The sequence below is a fragment of the Sebastes umbrosus genome, chromosome 13 (genome assembly GCF_015220745.1).
Source record: "Sebastes umbrosus isolate fSebUmb1 chromosome 13, fSebUmb1.pri, whole genome shotgun sequence".
In the NCBI taxonomy this organism is placed as follows: domain Eukaryota; kingdom Metazoa; phylum Chordata; class Actinopteri; order Perciformes; family Sebastidae; genus Sebastes; species Sebastes umbrosus.
The window spans coordinates 16,774,099-16,793,058 of NC_051281.1; the positions used below are offsets into that span (position 1 = coordinate 16,774,099).

At 41.2% G+C, this 18,960-nt stretch overlaps 1 protein-coding gene across 6 annotated transcripts in view; it reads right to left on the bottom strand.

The window, feature by feature from the left end:
* Positions 1–1,871: 1,871 nt before the first annotated feature.
* LOC119500097 (disintegrin and metalloproteinase domain-containing protein 23) overlaps positions 1,872–18,960 on the bottom strand; it is a 31,683-nt gene continuing 14,594 nt past the window's right edge. Inside the window, exons 8-26 of one of the 6 annotated variants that reach the window (XM_037789551.1) lie at positions 18,425–18,495; positions 18,181–18,246; positions 17,952–18,020; positions 16,794–16,960; positions 16,597–16,681; positions 16,425–16,512; positions 14,135–14,186; positions 12,348–12,447; positions 12,182–12,253; positions 12,005–12,091; positions 11,247–11,327; positions 11,082–11,132; positions 10,918–10,981; positions 10,688–10,793; positions 9,703–9,822; positions 9,381–9,549; positions 7,837–7,948; positions 7,333–7,423; positions 1,872–3,686 (exon numbers count right to left, since the gene is read on the bottom strand). In XM_037789551.1, the coding sequence (XP_037645479.1) occupies positions 3,641–3,686; positions 7,333–7,423; positions 7,837–7,948; positions 9,381–9,549; positions 9,703–9,822; positions 10,688–10,793; positions 10,918–10,981; positions 11,082–11,132; positions 11,247–11,327; positions 12,005–12,091; positions 12,182–12,253; positions 12,348–12,447; positions 14,135–14,186; positions 16,425–16,512; positions 16,597–16,681; positions 16,794–16,960; positions 17,952–18,020; positions 18,181–18,246; positions 18,425–18,495 (1,697 nt within the window). In that variant the 3' untranslated portion in view covers positions 1,872–3,640. Of the gene's footprint in view, positions 3,687–6,391; positions 6,483–7,332; positions 7,424–7,836; positions 7,949–9,380; positions 9,550–9,702; positions 9,823–10,687; positions 10,794–10,917; positions 10,982–11,081; positions 11,133–11,246; positions 11,328–12,004; positions 12,092–12,181; positions 12,254–12,347; positions 12,448–14,134; positions 14,187–16,424; positions 16,513–16,596; positions 16,682–16,793; positions 16,961–17,951; positions 18,021–18,180; positions 18,247–18,424; positions 18,496–18,960 lie in introns of those variants that run through there. The other 5 variants (XM_037789549.1, XM_037789552.1, XM_037789553.1 and 2 more) reach the window with 5 other exon arrangements.

Genomic DNA, 18,960 nt, shown 5'->3' on the forward strand with positions numbered 1-18,960 from the left:
ACAGCGCTAACAGTGAAAACCACAGCAACAGTGCTGGCAGAGCTAACAGTGTTAACCTGGAGGGGAACTACTCTTCCGCAACCGTCGGTCGAGACAGCGTTATCAGCTGTGTGCGCAGCGGCCGTTAGCTAGCCAGTGGGGCACGCTCACATGCATTAACATGCACTAAAAGCATGCATGGCAGGCCCGGCTGTCAACAAAGCACAGAGAAGCTCTGATTACAACACACACAGAGGGAGCATGACTTCATTCTCTGCTCAGGTAGACATTACTCTATATTCTTTACATAGCAAAAGCTGTTTGATTATAAATGCTCTGGATATCGTATAAATAACCTTTAAATATCTCTCTCGCTGTGTAATGAACTAAATAATAATTGCTTGTACATTTGTCAAATTTAACTTGCAATGTGTCTAAACGTTTGATATGATATTTTGCAAAGAACAGAGATTACTTGATCACTTTTACTAATATTTTATTTTATGCATTTATTGTTATGATTAAATTCTTGCGATTATGTGATATTTTTTTATATTTTTGTGAAACGAGAGTTGTATTTCCTGCATGAATCATAATATAATGTTTATGATTGCTATCATTATCACCCAGAAGAAACCTTGCTCTATATGAGTCAGTGATAAACTGTCTTGATGTTAAATGCCAAACATAAACGATAAAATCCTGTGTTCTTCCTGACTCACATACTGTACAGTATATCATGCTATACAGCTGAGGCAAATTGATGTGTAATTGGGTACCTGTTTTTCTCTTCTTTTATCTTGAATTCTATTTAAATTGTAAATGTATTATGCATAAGATAGCCTATTTGTTTTCTAATATTTATATGTTGTGAAAATAAACTTAACTATAATCAAAGTTACATGTTGACATAATTTCTTTCAGGTTTATAGAGCAACATATAACTCCTCATTTCAAATGTTATATTAATTAAAGGTTCACCAACATAGATCAACAAATGTAACTGTAGGAGCATCAGCTTAAATCCCTATCCCGTATAGAAAAGATCCTTATTAACATATTCAGAATATATTTTAAATTTAGAAAGCCACACAGAGAATTACAGCCTCGTGAAAACACCAAGAACATGTTCTGTGAGGTCAGTGACCTTTGACCTTTGTCCACCAAAATCTAATCAGTTCAGCCTTGAATCCAAGTGGACACTTGTGCCAAATTTAAAGAAATTCTCGCAAGGCGACGAAGACGTTCCTGAGATACCACGTTAACGAGAATGGGACGGGCGGACGGACAACCCGAAAACATAATGTCCTTGTCGCCAGGAAAGAGAGATATAAAGAAAAAACCCACAATTTAGCACTATACTGACTGGAGTACCATAAACACACAAGTCTCTAATGGTACTGCAGAGAAACAAAGACAACGCAATGTGCAATAGTCACTACAAAGGTTGTACCATATAATAAAACTATAAGAATATTATATGAATATATTATTGTGACTTTTTTTTAGGACAAACAGTGCTTATGTCAGTGTGGGTGGCTATCATCAGTTATGGCTAATCATTAAGCTTTAGCAATCATTTCCCCTAGCTTTAGTCGTGTAAAAGCATATACACCCTGCAGTAAATAGTAGTCGGTTAACTGAAAAGTTAACGAACTACAAGTTAGATTTGATCTTACAAGTTAGATAAGTTAGAATCCTTTCAGTTAGAGCAGGACTTAGATGTTAAGATCAATACCACCAGTACTTTGCGTTTCTCTTTGCAAAGAATATTAAAGTTAATCGTACACTTGTCTGTAATTTTCAGCCACATTCAGTCATATATCTGCGATACTACAGGAGTAAAATCAGTTCAGAAATGATCCGGCAGGGAAAAAACAGAAACGTTCAGATAAAATTTGTCAGTAGTTTATTCATCGGTCCAACTGTACATGATGCAGTGAGAGAGGGACACCGGAGGATGAGTAACATGGAGGATTACAACGATGCCAGTGCTATGGCAGCACCTGGAACACACCAACTATCAGCTGGACTGGAAATAATAGCCCTGCACAAGGAAACTGTTCAGGCCCCAATATGTACAGGCACCATACAGCAGTGTGTTTGTGTGTTTGTGTGTGTGCATGTGTGAGATTAAAAATATCAGACCGGATGAAAAACACACAAAAATGATTTTCAGTTCCACAAATGTAAAAGGGTGCTCTCTCGCATTTTCATTGGAAATATTAATTCAGTCATTATTTTTTTTTCTATCCGTCCATTCATAGTTTGAGTACGTTGAAGCGAAGTGAAACGAGACGTGGGAGTGGCCAAATACAAAAGATTAGCTGATTAGCAGAAGGTTTTTTTTGTATTTCCATGTCTACATTGATCATTATTACCCATACGTTTGTGCAATATCTCTCTTTGCATAGTAAATAAAAGTTAAATGTTTTTCGTTGTTGACATGCACCTATCTTTTGTAGCATATTTTTCTTGCGGATTTTTGGGGACTCCCATATAGAATTATAAGCCCACTATAGTGATTGCATGCAGCGTTACCGGTAGAGCTGAACTTGATTTCTACTAAGAGATTATGAGAGCAAAAGGTTAAGCCGGTATAGTGGGTGTTGATGAGGACTGTTAACGTGAGACCTGGCTGGACAGGTGAGCGCCTGCATGAACAGACTTCATGCCCTCAGCAGTAGCGGAGGCACCACTGGCTGCAGACAGAGGGGGGAAAGTGCTCTGTGTGCAACAACATCCATATGTTCAGGTGATTGGTTCTTTGGCTTTTGAGTCACTGTTGAAGATACTTCAGAGGGGAAGGGAGGGGGGACTTTGTGACGTTAATCTGACGCGATATCAGTCTAAATCCCTCTAGAACTGACATGCTTCTCCATCTTACCTTTGACCTCCGCCCGGACAATCGCAGGAGGCTGTGCAGCGTGCGATTACAATTTTGGCCCATTTTTCCCCAATAACATTGCCAAAAACACCCGCTATACAACATGCTAAGGTAAAAAAACATAAGCAATTGATGTCCTTGTAAAAGATGCTGTTGATTCCAAACCTGAACTCCTTATTTATGTACAATTTTTGTGTGTGTGCATTCACTACGTGGTCTGCACTGCCCTTACATGCATCCTCCTTAATCATCTACAGCACCTAAAACGCGAACTATAGGAGCTTTAACCGGCTTTCCACTGGGTTTGGTTTTTAACGAGGCTATCTCCTTCATTAGATATTTTTTTTTTTTCTCTTTGTACGTTTTTTTTTGCGGTATATTCGTAGCTTTCGTAGCCATGCAGAGCCCTGCGGAGAGGGCTCTTCATGCCAGGGGGCCAGCAAGCAGCACGCTTTTTGTGCGGATAATCATGCCAGGTGAGAGAGTGGTGTGGATTCCGCCTGAACGCCTGTGCACTGGCACTAAAGGATGGAAGAGGAGCTCTGTCACTCTAGAGATCAGGGTGGGGGTGGGGGTTGGTTACATGGCTGAGGTGGAGTGGAAAAGGCTGCATTTTCTAACGTCACTACGATGGAATTTGTTAAAATGTCCACTATGTCTTTTTCAAGTAAATCTAATGCCAAAGATCAGCAGCAATAAGTGCAGTCCAGCTGTCAGGTAGCCAACTAAGGAAGCCTTGGAGGAGTCCGTCTGTGATTGCCATCTCTCCTTCGGTTAAATGGCTGAGGCGTTGGGGTCGTATCGCCGTTTCTTCACATTTCTTACATGGAGACAAGAAACAGGAGTCAGTGTGTGCTATAATCACATCTGTAACACAGCTAGTGCAACCTGGACAAGCAACCACACTCATCTCTTCAGTTTACAATAGTAGACTCATGAGTAAAATGCCACGAACAATTCTTTAAAGGGGACATATCATAAAAAACTCACTTTTTCAGTGCTTGTGCACATGCATTTGAGTATCTGGAGTGCCTACCAACTCACAAACTGTGAAATGAGACAACCCAGTCCGTTTTTGTGGGCTGCCTAGATCAGAAACAACGGATGCACGCAGCAACCCTTTAGTGACAGTATGTGACGAACCGGGCTTTCAACTAACTCCAATGTAAACCCACCCGCTGCGTTACTCAGTGGTCGGAGCATGTGATGTAGTTGTAATAGTGTGAGTCTGCTAAGGGTGGGGGGGAGTAGTGGTGGATGGCTCAAACAAATGCAAGACTTTCAACCAGACGACCGCTGTTCCGTGTGAAACTAAAAATAACGTTGACTCATTTTGTCAAGTTAGTCGTCGGTCACATGACTCGTTGATGTCGTCAGCCCAGTGAGTCATTAGTCACATGACCTGTTATCGTCAGTCCTGTGAGTCACTGAGTCGCTAGACAACCACAACCGTTTCCTAACCCTAACTAAGTAGTTATGTTGTCTAAACCAAACTTCTTGCGAAAATGGAAGTTTATTTTGAAAGGACACTATGCATTTAATGAGCGTATATTGACACGCAAAAGTATGTTTTTACAGGTCTAGGTGTGTAAAGTTGTCATGAGGAAAATTCGCAAGCAGCTTTTCTGTATTACTGCACCACATTTTCACATCGCACTGGTGAGAAACAGCTTTAAAGCATATAAACATGTTCTAGTAGAAACCCCAAAATACAAGTATGAACCTGGAAATGAGCATGATACAGTATGTCCCCTTTAACTATTGCTATAGCCTATTCAAGAGCGGGAAAAAAAATGATCTCCATGGTTATATAATTATTTTAGGAAGACCAAAATGCTGAAGACATTGAAGTGAGGAAAGGCTGGTCCATGTTGAGCCAGTTTGGCCTTGACTGCAAAGAGGCAGTACGAGGTATTTATATTCACAAACCTTTACATCCCAGCTCATGATGATGGCAAACATACTGAAGACCATTTCTAATTTAGGATCCATTCCACTTCATCTTTTCTTTTGTGATTTGCGACATTGCATAGAAGTGACCTAAATGTAAACTTTCACCCAGTTTATTGAGCAAAAGAACAATAAGGTCTATTTTCTAAATGAGCTGATAAATACATTTTGAAGGCCTGTGAATATAAACGTCCTCCGTTGCCCTCTTGCAGACAACTGCCACCCGGCTTTGTGCGTGCAACATCAGTTTACAAGGTGAAGAAGTGTAGGAGACATGTCTCGTTACCAGTATTGATGGGAAAGACATTAGTTCCACTCAAAACATAACCATCTGGGAGGAAAGAGCTAACATAAAATATAGTCTATAGAGGAGGGAAAGAGGAGACAACCACATAAACGACAACCACAGCAGCAGCAGCAGCGGCAGCAGCGGCAACAATAACTACTATGACAACAGTGGGACAACAACGAATACGACAACAGGAGTGATGCATAACCTCCCCGTACTGTGGCTTGTTGTGGGGCTTCTATCACTCTGTCATGCACCTGTTCCAATAGTAGGCCAGTTGAAGGTGGCACTATTGCTGTGCGTGGTTCATGCAGTGCAATGCGCCGTGTCTGTACCAGGTCTGTGAAGCAGGCAGCAATGGCAGCTGGTGTGGGCGGGGTCCGAGAGTCCTGCTCTGCTCTAGGGCGGAGCCTGGCCATCTTAGGTGGATGTGGCCAGCCATGGCACAAAGGCTGCGGCCAACAAAAAGGGTCCTCTCTCTCCCTCTCTCTCTCTCTCTGTGTCGCTCTCACCCTCCATTTAAAGTCTCGCCCTCAAAACAATAACGGACTGAGAAGAAGACCATGGAGGTGATGAGAGCACGTGGACCAAATCAGTCTGGGTTTGGCTCAGCCTTTGTGCAATGAACTGACCACCTCCAAATCAACAAGTCAACATGCAGAAATGTTTATTATTCTGTTTTCTTCCTTTTCTTTTTGTTTGTTTTGATGATGCTTTGCTACCTGGCATGCTTTGGTGGCTGCAAAGATTGTACTTCTCAAGTAATTTCTTATAGGCCTATTTAGATTAAGATGTGTAACACCCCTGTTGCTCAAGACAGCAGGCTAATCAGCGGTAGATTTGAATCTATTGTACAATAAAGTACATTTTCCTGGCTACACAGAGATATGTTAGAGGCCTATCTTTGGATTTCAGAGGGGGGATTTCTACTTATCAATACAAGCATACACAAGCTAAATTATTTAGCTATTAAAAGTATTCATTCCCCTCTGGTATCAGGACTGACCATGCATGTCAAGCACTGAGCTCTGCCCGTCCAATCAGTTTGAGGTTCTGCTACAGATCAACAGACGACCCCCATCTCTCCAAATCACCCTTTACACATCTATCCACACATCCTCTCCGATAACAACCAGGGCTGCACACTGGGTGAAGTTCAGATATGTGTTAAGCATGTGTTTGTGTATTGTCCACCCAGATTCTGTAGCAGGAGCTCAAACCCTGGTGTCTAGAAGCAGCAGGGATGCTAGAGTTACAGCAGGAGAGGCATGCGGCGTGTTGCTTACTTAAAGCCCCATCCAGTCCCCCCCAGCACTATGGCAGCCACAAGGATGGCTCCGGCGATGGAGCCTATTATTAGATTGGTGGCACTAGGACCTGTAAAGGGTTATGGGGGAAAAAGACATGAGTTTCTATACTCACTTACTGTGTAAATAACATGTAACTATAACAATGACGATTTCACATGGAACAGAAAACATAACCATAAGTACTGTTACAGTAAAATGACTGAATCTGAGTTTGCATGCCCCCTTTAGTGTGTAACATGGAGATAATGAAGTCCCTGGGATTTTTTTTTTTTTTACATGTATCTGGTGTCAGCTGAGGTAGTGATTATCAGTGGTTTGTCTGTTAAGGTTGTGCAGAAGACTAGACCCTGGGTATCCATCACTATAAAGGTTGAATTAAACAGGTGATATGTATATGTGGTCTGCAGTATGAGCAGTAGAAAATGTTGTTTTTTTTAGGGGTCCCAGTCACCACACAGCCTACCACTGTCTGACAAGCCAGGTCACTAACTGGACACTTCTCAGGTTTTCCGGCTAAATGCCCCACATGCCCCAGAAAGGAGAGGATCACAGGAGCAACCACATAACGACTAAGAATAAGAGAAAGAAAAAGGACAAGAAGAAGAAGAAGAAGAAGAAGAAGAAGAGTTAGGATGAAGAAAGAGGCTTGTAGATATGGGGAACGACAGGAAGTGGAAGGAGAGGAGGAGGAGGAGGAGGAAAGGGAGGAGGAAAGGGAGGAGGAGGAGGAATCCATCAATCAATCACACAACACTGAAAACATCCAATCACATGACAATTATATGGTCATCACCAACACACAAGAAAACACAAAGCCACCGGGACGCACACACGGGCTCAGGCCGGCTCACGAGACCGCCCGCACACTGAGGCACCACTATGAGAGGAAGAGCTGTGAAAGGGTTAAAGATGCTTACTCTATTCCCCACCCTGTGCCTCCAAAAATCACCCCCAGGGCCAGAATGGTCCCTGCTACTGCCCCTATCAGCCTGTTAGTGGCCACGCTCACTGTGCAAAGGGGAAAAGGAGCATTATTACCACCCTGTCAAAAACAAACAGCAGGCTTCTGCTTCAGAGTCATGGATGAAGTGACACGGTTCCCTCTGTGACGCTTCCCGCCCCCTTAACCACCTCCCCCGTTCCCCCCCCTGTGGTCAAAGTATCAGGTGTGCAGGTTTTCATTTCATCTTCTAAACAAATGTAACATCGCTTTTTTTATTCTCCTTCAAGTCGTTACGACCCCAGTACACCTGTGAAACTGTGTGCTGACTCAGATCTAACAGTGTGACTGAGAATGCAATATTGCAAAAAACAACGTATACAGTATATAAGTCAGCTTGGCTAAATTAAATCAGTGTACATAAACGTGTGCGTTATTCATTCTATCAGACGCCAGAAGGTTGAAAGAGGTGGAAACAGACCCTTGGGTCCTTCGTCCTCAGTGGCCTCAGGCTCTTTAGGCGGGTCAGGCATGCTACAGTCTGTCCCCGCCCAGGTGGTGTCGCAGGTGCACGTGGCTTCATTGTTGCACACCTGAACAGATCAGACACAAATAGATGAGGTGGCGAGGGGAACGCAAGAGCTGTAAATAAAGATGCTGACACACTGGGATGCTTTTTGAGAACCAACGCCATTGTTCATCCACAGCTCAGCTCCCACATACTGTAGACACTTACTACACTGTAAAAGGTTGATAAAGATAAAGACACATTTCTGGAAACTGATTTAGATTAATTCTGTCACAGCTCTACATTGGCATTTTTAGCCAGCCAGGTCAGCTGCTTTGTAAAGACGGATATAATTATATAAACAACAGCAGAGCCGCTCTACAGGCAGAACTTAATCTAATTGATTGAATTACATAACAATGGATGGATGAACCACAATGTGCTGGAACCCAATAGGCCTTTTCACACAGCAGACATTTTGACTTGTGATAGTAGGAAAAGCACAGGTGTTACTAAGAACATTAACAATGGCTCTGTTCTATAAGTGTCCCATGACGGAGAGCCAGCGTGCACAAAACCAGGACCCTGAAACTGAAGCAGCTAAATGGAATTCAGCCATCTATAATTTTATTATTTACACCTGTGCTTTTCCTACCGTGACTGTCTCCTGTGAAAAAGGCCTAAAAAAGTAGCAGACCTTTCTCACAGAGGACATTTTGAACATTGAACATTGAACATTGAATCACGAAGGAAAACAATATACGACTAAAATTACAATATATTAACTTATCATGCACCGAAAAATTAACTTCCATGGCCTCCGCCATTTCTGACCACGTCAACAAACACGTCACAAGTCGTGAACTCGGCGCTTTCAGAAACGTTCCACTGAGGTCGTGAATACAAGAGGGGGGCGTTCATATGGACTCTTCTCGTGAACACAAGATAGAGGTCTAATCAGCCAGAGTGATTGAAAACTCTGGTGTTTCTTTAAGTACCTTGCAGTACTTTTTAGATATTGTTTTAATAAGCAGTCTGTAGCCTTGCTTTTATTGAATATTACCTAACGCAGGCCCGCCATGTGTCTTGCTTGTGCACAGGACAAGATGATATCCATAGGCCCCCCCCAGCAGATTATTTAAAGGTTAAAGGACCCGAGACAACTGACCCATATTTTTTTTATGTTTTTATAACTGTTTTTACAGAAAACACTTCGAGCTGCATTTAATAATGAAAGGTAGAATACGAAAAAAGTTTATTGTTACTATCATTATCTATTACTGATGGCTGCATTTCATGTAAGTGTGTCAGTGCCAGGGTGCTGGTATTGTGCATGACAGCTCACTGGACACAACAAAGTTACATTACAGTAACTGGGCTGTTTTGCCCAGGTTATGTTGATGTCTGAATGACGGACCTGTTTTATCATTTATTGTACAGTCTACTTAAGTGATGAAGTGAAGCCTTGCCAGAGGAGCAAAGCGTGAATTGCGGGGTTAGTTTACAGCAGGACTCACCCCATGGGCAGAGCACACCTGTCCATTAGGTCCAGTAGGGCAGGTGCTCACGTTGAGTGACTGGATGAGCAGACACTTGTGGTCAAGGCACATCATTGACGGCCCACAGGGAGTCCCATCCTCCACGTAGCCTAAATCAGTCTCATCATCCAAAAGGACATGGCCACCACTGCGAGGAGGTGTTGGCGGGAGGGAAAAGGGGGAGGAAGATAAGAAAAAAAAACTCATACATGGAACCAAAAGTGACGAGAATGGGACTACGGACGATAGCAAAACGTTTCCAGGACATGAACAGGTCTTGTTATGTAGTACATGTGTTTACCTGCAGTCGACCAGTCTGCCTTGATGGTTGAAGGAGGCTGGGGTGATTTCTCCTTTCATCATGCCGATGCGTGGGTTGCGGCCGATGTTGGAACACAAAAGGTAACCACAGAACACATCACTGAAAAACACAACAGAGAGAAGAAGTCGGTACTTTACACCACATGCCAACATTTACCCCCGTTCCTACACAGAGGCTGCCATACAAGGAGCCACCTGCTCATAATGAGATCAAATAATGCTCATTCACACACATTGAAGGGAGCATTTTGGGGTTCAGCATCTTGCCCAAAGACACTTCAACATGCAGACTAGAGGAGCCGGGGATCGAACCACCAATCTTCCAATTAGTGGAAGACCCGCTCTATCTCCCGAGCCACAGCCCCCAAGGGGCGGCTTTTAAATCCTGTCTTAACAACCGTCTTTTAACAACTGTTTCTGAGTCCTCTTTAATGAATATGACTAGATGATTTTGATTACCCATTTATTTTAATTTTAATTATATTTAAAAAAATCTTTGGTGAATGTTTTTAAACGTGCTCTATAAATAAATTTACTTGACTCAACAGTCTCCTCACAGTTAACCATTACATTTGTTTTCAGTTGTGGAAAGCATACTTATGTTCAAAAGTGGCCCTGGTTTTCAACATGGACGTATTTAGAGAGCCTTGCTGCCAAAACATAAAACTGCAAATAAAAAAAACTGGTGACAGGAAAGCTCCAACTGCAAATCTATGGGCTGCAAGCTGAAGGAAAGAGGCACTGATTTTGAGAAAGCCGCATAACAGTACCAACAATGTGCAGTCTGTTGCCCTCTGTTGGTTGGCTTCAAAACAACCATGAATCTCTTTCCTTGTCAGTAATAAAAGAAAACAAGGAAAAAAAAAAAACAAAGCCCTGTCACTATGTAGAAACATAAAGTCCTGTCATGCTGTCATGCTGACAAATAGCATAGTTATTTTAATTTGTCTTCCTTTGAAACTCACTGTTTGCTACACTGGATCCATTTCTCTCCATCCTTTCCACAGTTGCCCTTCTCGGTGCCCTCCGTGTTCAGCTTCTCATAGCAGAACTTCTCCGAGCCTCCAGCCTCTAAGGGAATGAGAGGAGGCGTGAACTGCACAGCACTGACTACATCTTTTCATACAGTATCTCTCTGTTTGATGATACTCTGACATTCCACTAATAATGTGAGCCAAAGGAATATTAATCTTACTTGACCCCCAGATGTATTTACACTGGTTTTCTCTGGTCTTGCACTCTCCGTTGTAGCAGCGGCCCTTCGGACAGAGAAAGAAGAAGACGGTAAATACATTCTCAGTCAGCTGCTATTCTGATGCACGACTGCTCCTTTTCTACTGTCACCATGTGTGTGCGTACCTGGTTTACCTGGCAGAGGTACCCATTTTGTTTATGAAGATTGGGAGGGCACTGCAAACAGTCACAAACATAAAAACGTCTTCTTAACCATGCACATTATTTTAAACATGCCAACAATTAACAGTTTGAAACCAAAACAAATGTAACAGTGCAACACAAGAACACCTGTCCAGAGTCCCCAGAGCAGGTCTCTGAGATATCACAGTCGTTCACAGCATAGCGGCAACTGTAACCTCGTGGATAAAACTGGCAAGAAAAGGAGAGAAGATAGAAGTCAGAGGTATAAATACATTTTAAGTGCTGAAAAACTTGAACCTCTTCCACTCCTTGAGGTCGCCATCGACTGACTATACTGTCTTTAAGGGGCTGTAGCAGGCTCAGTTTTAGAGATAGATACTGGTATCACATGAGACTAGAAAATACAAGGAATCCATTGGTACCATGTCAGGAAGAACGCTAAACAACACTCTAAAGTTAGGCTAAATTTTGGCGATGAGAAACTGGCATGGCCATTTTCAAAGGGGTCCCTTGACCTCTGACCTCAACATATGTGAATGAAAATGGATTTTATGGGTACCCACGAGTCTTCACCCCTTTTCGCCTATTCTAAAATTTGAATATTTCTGCATACTGGGGTCCCCAAACAGTCTTGGAATTACATAAAATGTTTATCACTGTAAAGCAGAGACTCTTGTGGATCCAATGAGTCCAATTGTATTCATGTGCGATGATGTTAGTCCCCATAGTAGCCATTTCATTGTAGTGAGACCACTTTTTGAAACTTGACCTCGCTGTATAAAGTGACCTCTAGGATAATCACAGCCTCATGAAACTTTACAACCATAAACTAGAGACCTAAAAATGACAAAAATTGGTCTACGGTAAAGAGGGTTGGAGTGGAAAAGATTGAGAAAAACTCATACCAGACATGTGTTATTGCAGCACGGGCCATCGCTGCAGTGCGCCCCATTGGCGAGGGAACACTTCTTGCAGCAATCCTTGTAGCACTCCTGAAAATAAACAGGAGAAAGAGCTCCATCCATCTGAGCAAACAAGACGACAACAAACAGACCTGACATTCTGGAGTAAAGGAAACTCACCGCTCTCGCACCGCAGTCGCACTCCTCTCCCACTTCTACAAATCCATTACCGCATTCTGTTACATCGAACAGCTGAACAGAAGCAGACAGGAGGAAGCGAGTGTAAACGATGGAGCAGACGTGTGTGTGATTCATGACAGGTGGGGCAAAGTTGTGAGCATCTAACCTTGGTTGGCCTGTTAAACAGACACGAGCCTCCACCTTTCAAAAGGAACTCCTTGTAATCTGAGATGCTGCATTTGGAGAATCTCCGCGGATGTTGGACCCTGAGGAGAGAGAATACAGGTGATAGTTAACCAATGAGGATAAAAGCATGGTTCAAAATGCTGTCGGGTGCCATGTGAGTGAGTGAGCCTTTCTTTTAGGTGGCTAAAATACGTTTTGCTGCCGGCCCCGTCCACAGCAGTACATTGTTTTGCTTCCGTGCCATTACTCCTGTCTGCTTCTCCAAACTAAGGACGTGCTGACTGTCATCTACTGTACACTGACTATGGATAAGTACCTCATACAACCACACTTCAAAACATCTGAACTATCCCTTTAATACCTGTTTCACAATCTTACCGTCCAAAGTATGATGGAAAACCGGCGGCGATGAAATGGGCTAGGAGTATTTATCATTATATCACATTTTTTTTGGTACTTCCCAGCAAAATATAATTCCAAATCATATAATTAATTTAATTAATGCAACTTGGGCCTGGATAAACGGCAGAAGTTTTTGCTAAAATTACGCACCGCTTCCTCTTAGAGGATGTCTGGCCTATCCTGGTAGCGGCAGTGCCATTTAGATCCTCATTTGTTTTTTAATTAAGTAATCATTAACTAATCAATAACTACTCTATAATATTTCATTGGGAATTATTCATTAACTAATGGTTCACTCGTAGTTAGTTCCTCATTCGCTCCCCAGTAACTACTCACATGTTTGTGTCCCTTATTATAAAGTGTTACCAACATTCCCATTGTGAGATGAAGAGCTTCCTGCTGTAGCTAACGGTCGTGACAGTGTTTGCTAAAGGCCTTTTTTGTGAACTCCCTCGTCGAAACAATCCACTTTTACTTATTAAGTGTGTAACGTCTCCTGACAGCTCGCAAATCAGATACAAAAACATTTTAGAACTAACATTACTGCCTACGACAGGAAAGAGAACACATTCAAGACCTTTATAAATGAAACTGAAGTCATTTTAATACCGTCTAAAGAAACTAAATTCAATGCTTCTTAAGACTTTTTAAAACCTGCAGATACCCTGTGAGAATACTTTCAGAAGAGAGCAAGGTCAAAGCATGGATCAGTCTACATTAGAATGATGTCAAATTAAGATCTTTGTTCATTTATTTTACACAACTTGCTATCTTGAATTGTAGATGCAGTGTAACGTTGTCCCCGACTCAGCAAAGAAACTAAATAACAATGGGAGCAGACAGAAACACAACACGGTATGTGTGACCAGAACAATTAATTACTATGATAAAAAAAAGCGTCAATGAAATGCCTTCATGTGTGGGGACTGTGAAAGAGTTACTGCTCTCTTGAGTGTATAATGTTATTGTGCTCCTTGTCAATTTCTTCACATAACAGTAACTAATAAAAGCATAATGACCCCATTTATACCTGTCATTAACATCCAATCTGTATCTACCAGGTACAAATGGGCTTACTGATTATTATATTCTTTTACTGACTGAATATTTGGTTAAAGATGGTGTAACACTGCTAAACAAAAGGGGTTGACACTGTACAGAAATGTATCAGTAAGGTCAAAACAGAACATTAATCTACCTTTTCTGCATTCATTCCCATACACCCAGAGCGGTGACCACATCATGGGGTGAGTATAAATAAGCATCTGTAATTGTTCCACTGACCCTCTCTTCTCTTCTCACACTTCTCTGTGTATGTGCGTGCGTGTGTGTGAGTGTGTGTCTCAGGGGTATGTCAGACATTACCCAGTGTCCTCCATTATGCAGCCAGTCCACGAGTCAACACAACCACATTCCTCTGCAGGAAACAGGAAAAAGAGGACAGAAAAACCACAGAAACAGATAGTGAGAGAGACGCACAGAAAGAAAATAGACACACTTACAAAGTATTTAAATTGGGGCTGTCAAAGTTAACGCGATAATAACGCGTTAACGTAAAATCTTTAACGCATTAACGCAACTTGCGATTTTTAGGTTGTTGCAAAGGAGGCTAAATAACGCTTCAAACTTATGTTAAATTTTGGCAAGGGAAAATTGGCATTTTCCCTTGACCTCTGACCTCAAGATATGTGAATGAAAATGGGTTCTATGGGTACCCACGAGTCTCCTCTTTACAGACATGCCCACTTTATGATAATCACATGCAGTTCTGGACAAGTCATAGTCAAGTCAGCACACTGACACACTGACAGCTGTTGTTGCCTGTTGGGCTGCAGTTTGCCATGTTATGATTTGAGCATATTTTTAATGCTAAATGCAGTACCTGTGAGGGTTTCTGGACAATATTTGTCATTGTTTTGTGCTGTTAATTGATTTCCAATAATAAATACATACATTTTCCCACTCCCATGTTGATAAGAGTATTAAATACTTGACAAATCTCCATTTAAGGTACAATTTGAACAGATAAAAAATGTCAGATTAATATGCAATTAATTGCGATTAACTATGGACAATCATGAGATTAATCGTAATTAAATATTTTAATAGATTGACAGCTCTCATTTAAAAACCATATGTGAATATGATTGGATTTCTACTTTATCATCTCAAAGAGAATGAGTGTTAATCAGTAAATTTAGCAACTGATATCCAAAGCTTTCAGCTGAATAATTCTATTTTCATACTCACAATCTCTTCTCAAGCTCGGCCAGTTTTGGGACCATAAAAATAATCTCTCTGATGGTTGAGCTTCAAACATGGCAGCTGTTCGACTCTGACTTTGCCTCATTAAACACTGTGATCTTAAAACTAATGGCACAAATCATCCTTCTCGAGCCTGACTGAAAGTCTACTTCTGGACCACTTTTTCCAAGACAATCAGTTCATCTCTCCATCTGTCACTTCTGGCACAGATAAGAGTTGACAAGAAGCAGTTTGGTCCAGTCAAAAGGCATCTATTTTCATTTATAGGCGGTCCGCTACTGCTTTAAACAATAAAGACATTTAAGTTTCTAGGGGCTTCTCGGGTTGTCTCAGATTTTAGATCCGAGACAACCCCACTTTTTCAAATGTAGATTACAGAAAATGTGCTGTCTTACATTCAGGCCATTAACAAGGGCTGTCCTTGACCAAAGAAATTCAAAAAGAGATTTTGTCAACTAATCATTTAGTTGATTTAATCAACTAATCAACTAAAGAAATCTTAGTCAACTAAGACCAAACCGACCAATTAGTCGACTAATCGACTAAGAGGGGGCAGCCCTACTATTAACATACTTATAGGACACTACACAAAACAACATAATATCTTTCTTACACCTAGAGGTATCTAGCAATGCCAACAGTTTTGGTTTATTTGCTGAAATTTTAAGATTTAAATTGTCATGCCGATGCAATAGAGGGTAATTGAATTTCTGATGCTCAAAGCACAAAATTCAAAAGACTTTTTAACAAACTACCATTTCTCAGATTAATCGGGTTGAACCACAAACTTTTCTGTGGACAGTTCTATTGAGAACTATTTTCTACCAAACATTAAAAAAGGGAAAGAGAACAGCTGATGTCTCAGTGAATGCTATCTCAAAACCTCAGCTCATTACATTACATTCATTTTTTCTTACAGTAAAACAAAAACTATCTGCATGGCTAAATGCAACTAGGGGTAAGAGAAAAAATATATTTTTTGTGATTTGACTCATTTGAACGTTGTGATTTTGGCTCTGAATAGTAGAGCTGAAACGATTAATCGATTATTTCTCAACTATTAAATTAATCGCCAACTACTTTGATAATCGATTAATCGGTTTGAGTTAAAAAATTCTAAATCCTCTGATTCCAGCTTCTTAAATGTGAATATTTTCTGGTTTCTATACTCCTCCATGACTGTAAACTCAATATCTTGTGGAGTTGTGGACAAAAACAAGACATTTGAGGACGTCATCTTGGGCTTTGGGAAACACTGATTGATATTTTTCACCATTTTCTGACAAGACCAAACAACTAATCGATTAATCGAGAAAATAATCATTAGTTGCAGCCCTCCCTAAGTTAACTTATACTAGCTGAGAGATAACAGTGTGTGTTTCATGTGTACTTCTCCTCGCTGCCGGGTCCCACTGGATGCCCAGGTTCTGAGCCAGGCTCTGGGATAGAGACCCTGCCATGGACCAGGTGGTGCCGTACTGTGGACACAACAGAGACCAGCGATTATTCACCTGCAGCGTGATACAGAGTGATGCTCAGCAAAGTTAAGCATCAAATCTGACCTCATTGACCCCTACTCCTCGGCTCACAGAGCACATGCCTCCAAAGTACGCTGCGCTGCTTCTGCGGTAGTGGAAGGTCACATTTCTGCAAGAGTGATGGAAGAAATTGAAAAGAATATCTAAATATTGCAAATAAAGCTCATTAAAAAAAAGAAAATGCACCAAAATGGTGATGGTTGTTTAAATAAAGAACTTACGAGAAGAGGTGCACAGCGTCGGCGTGATGCTTGATGCTCTGCTGCCGGTACTTGGAGAAATCGCGCAGCATCTCCAGCGGCCTCACGCTGATGGGGATCTGATCCTTGTCGGTCCAGATCTCCACGGCAACGAGCACCACACGTGTATGAAGCTGGTCTTTGAAAATCTACCATTGAAGCGTGCGGTGAATTAGAGGAGTGAAGAAAGGCAGAGAGAGAGAGAGATAGAGAGAGAGGGAGAGAGGGAGAGAGCAGCAACAGCACAGGGAGAGGAGAACAACACTGGGTGTGAATTTGAATCTGTACTGGAGAACAAATGAGGGGATGCAGAACACGGGGATAAAGGAGGAACAGGGGAGCGTTAATGCACATAAGGAAAACACCAGCACAATACAATAAGGACTGACAATAAGACAACTATGGGGCCAACTCAGGGTTAGAGAGATGTCCTCCTTTATGACACATGAGGAGGTACTGAGTAATATATCAGCATGTGCACACTTGTAAGGACAGTTACCATTAATGTGTGTTGTATTGATGCACTTATGCAACATATAGACTACCTTATCATGGGTAAAATGTTATATTCTTCTGTACTCAAACAACAAGAAACAAGACTAAGTGTCTACGACTGTGTGAGGCTGAACTGCAGTGGTACTTCACTACATTTATCTGACAGCAGGAGTTACTAGTTACCTCACCGATTAAGATTTAACGAACAAAACATGATTGAATTATAAAATATGATATTGTACTGTAGATTAAACTAAAGTAGTTAAAATGTGCTTCACCTCGACCAGCTGCAACATTACTGTGAAATGCTTCTTACGTGTTAAAGCATTAGTAATAATATCCCAAAAATATGATATATAGAAAAATATAACTCTCTGAATTCTGCCCAACAAGTACTTTTACTTTAATACTTTCAGTGCATTTTGCAGTTAATTCTTTAGTACTTTGAATGTCTGTATAAAAAGTCACGGCAATCCATCCAATAGTTGTTGAGATATTTCAGTCTGGACCAAAGTGGTGGATCGACAGACATTGCCACTCCTAGAACCACGCGCCTAATAAAAAACAACTAATTGTATGTATGTAAATTCTGAAGTGGATCCATGTAAAACACACACTAACTCTGTAACTACAGAGTTTACTCACAGCATCCACAAAATTCACCACCGACTTGGCAAAGTTCCTTGTGTGCTGCTTGGTCTTGTGTCGTTTATACTGCAGAAAAAAGAAGAAAGATAGATAAGCTGCAGTGACTTGATGGTGCTCAATCAATATAGCATGCTACTGTACATTCACTGCTCCCTCTTGTGGGGAAAAAAACAGAACAGGTCTGAAATATGTTTTTTATATGTATGAGAAACTGCCAGTTACATACCATACTGTGGTCACTAACAATCATGATCTCCAAATACTTCATCTCCTCAAACACACTGCGAGGCATCTGCAAAATAAAAAACACCATCAATTATCTGGAAGTGTTTTCTCCATAGTTCTATTATAAACAGAAGCTGACCATGTTCTCTGATGCAACGTTATTAAATTCATTGTTTAACAACTCAAGGGTGGGTGCACTAATGCTTGTTGCATTACTTCAGAGAGAGGTGAGATCAGAGACTTACTGCTCGCTTTTTCCTGCGCTTCAGCCAGGACAAGTCATCCAGCTCTGAGAAGAGCTGCTGCTCCTCCTCAACTATGAACACACACAAGGAAAGAATGTGACATTTCAACTCACATATTTACAACTGGGTTGGGTATGCCTTTTTCATGAGTTTTTTTATGTTTTTTCCCAGAAAATCCCAAATTGTTTCCCTGAAAGTATGACAGACCAGAGATGAGGCATTACATTTGGCAAAATGATAGAGGTGGGAGTAACACAACATCTCATTCTTAATGAAAATATGAAAATAAAGTTTGAAAATATACATTTCTAACACTGTAAAATTCATTCCAGTTAATTCCTCTGGTGTTTTCTCCTTTTCTGACTAATCCAAAAATATTAAATGTTAAGCTGTACCAGCCATTGAAATTGTGTTTTCTTAAAGAGGACCTATTATGCTTTTTCCCTTTCCTTTAGTAAATGGTAAATGGACATGCATTACTAAGGTGCCAACTTTGCCCAGTAGGTTTTAATCTAAATACTCATTCACACACCGAT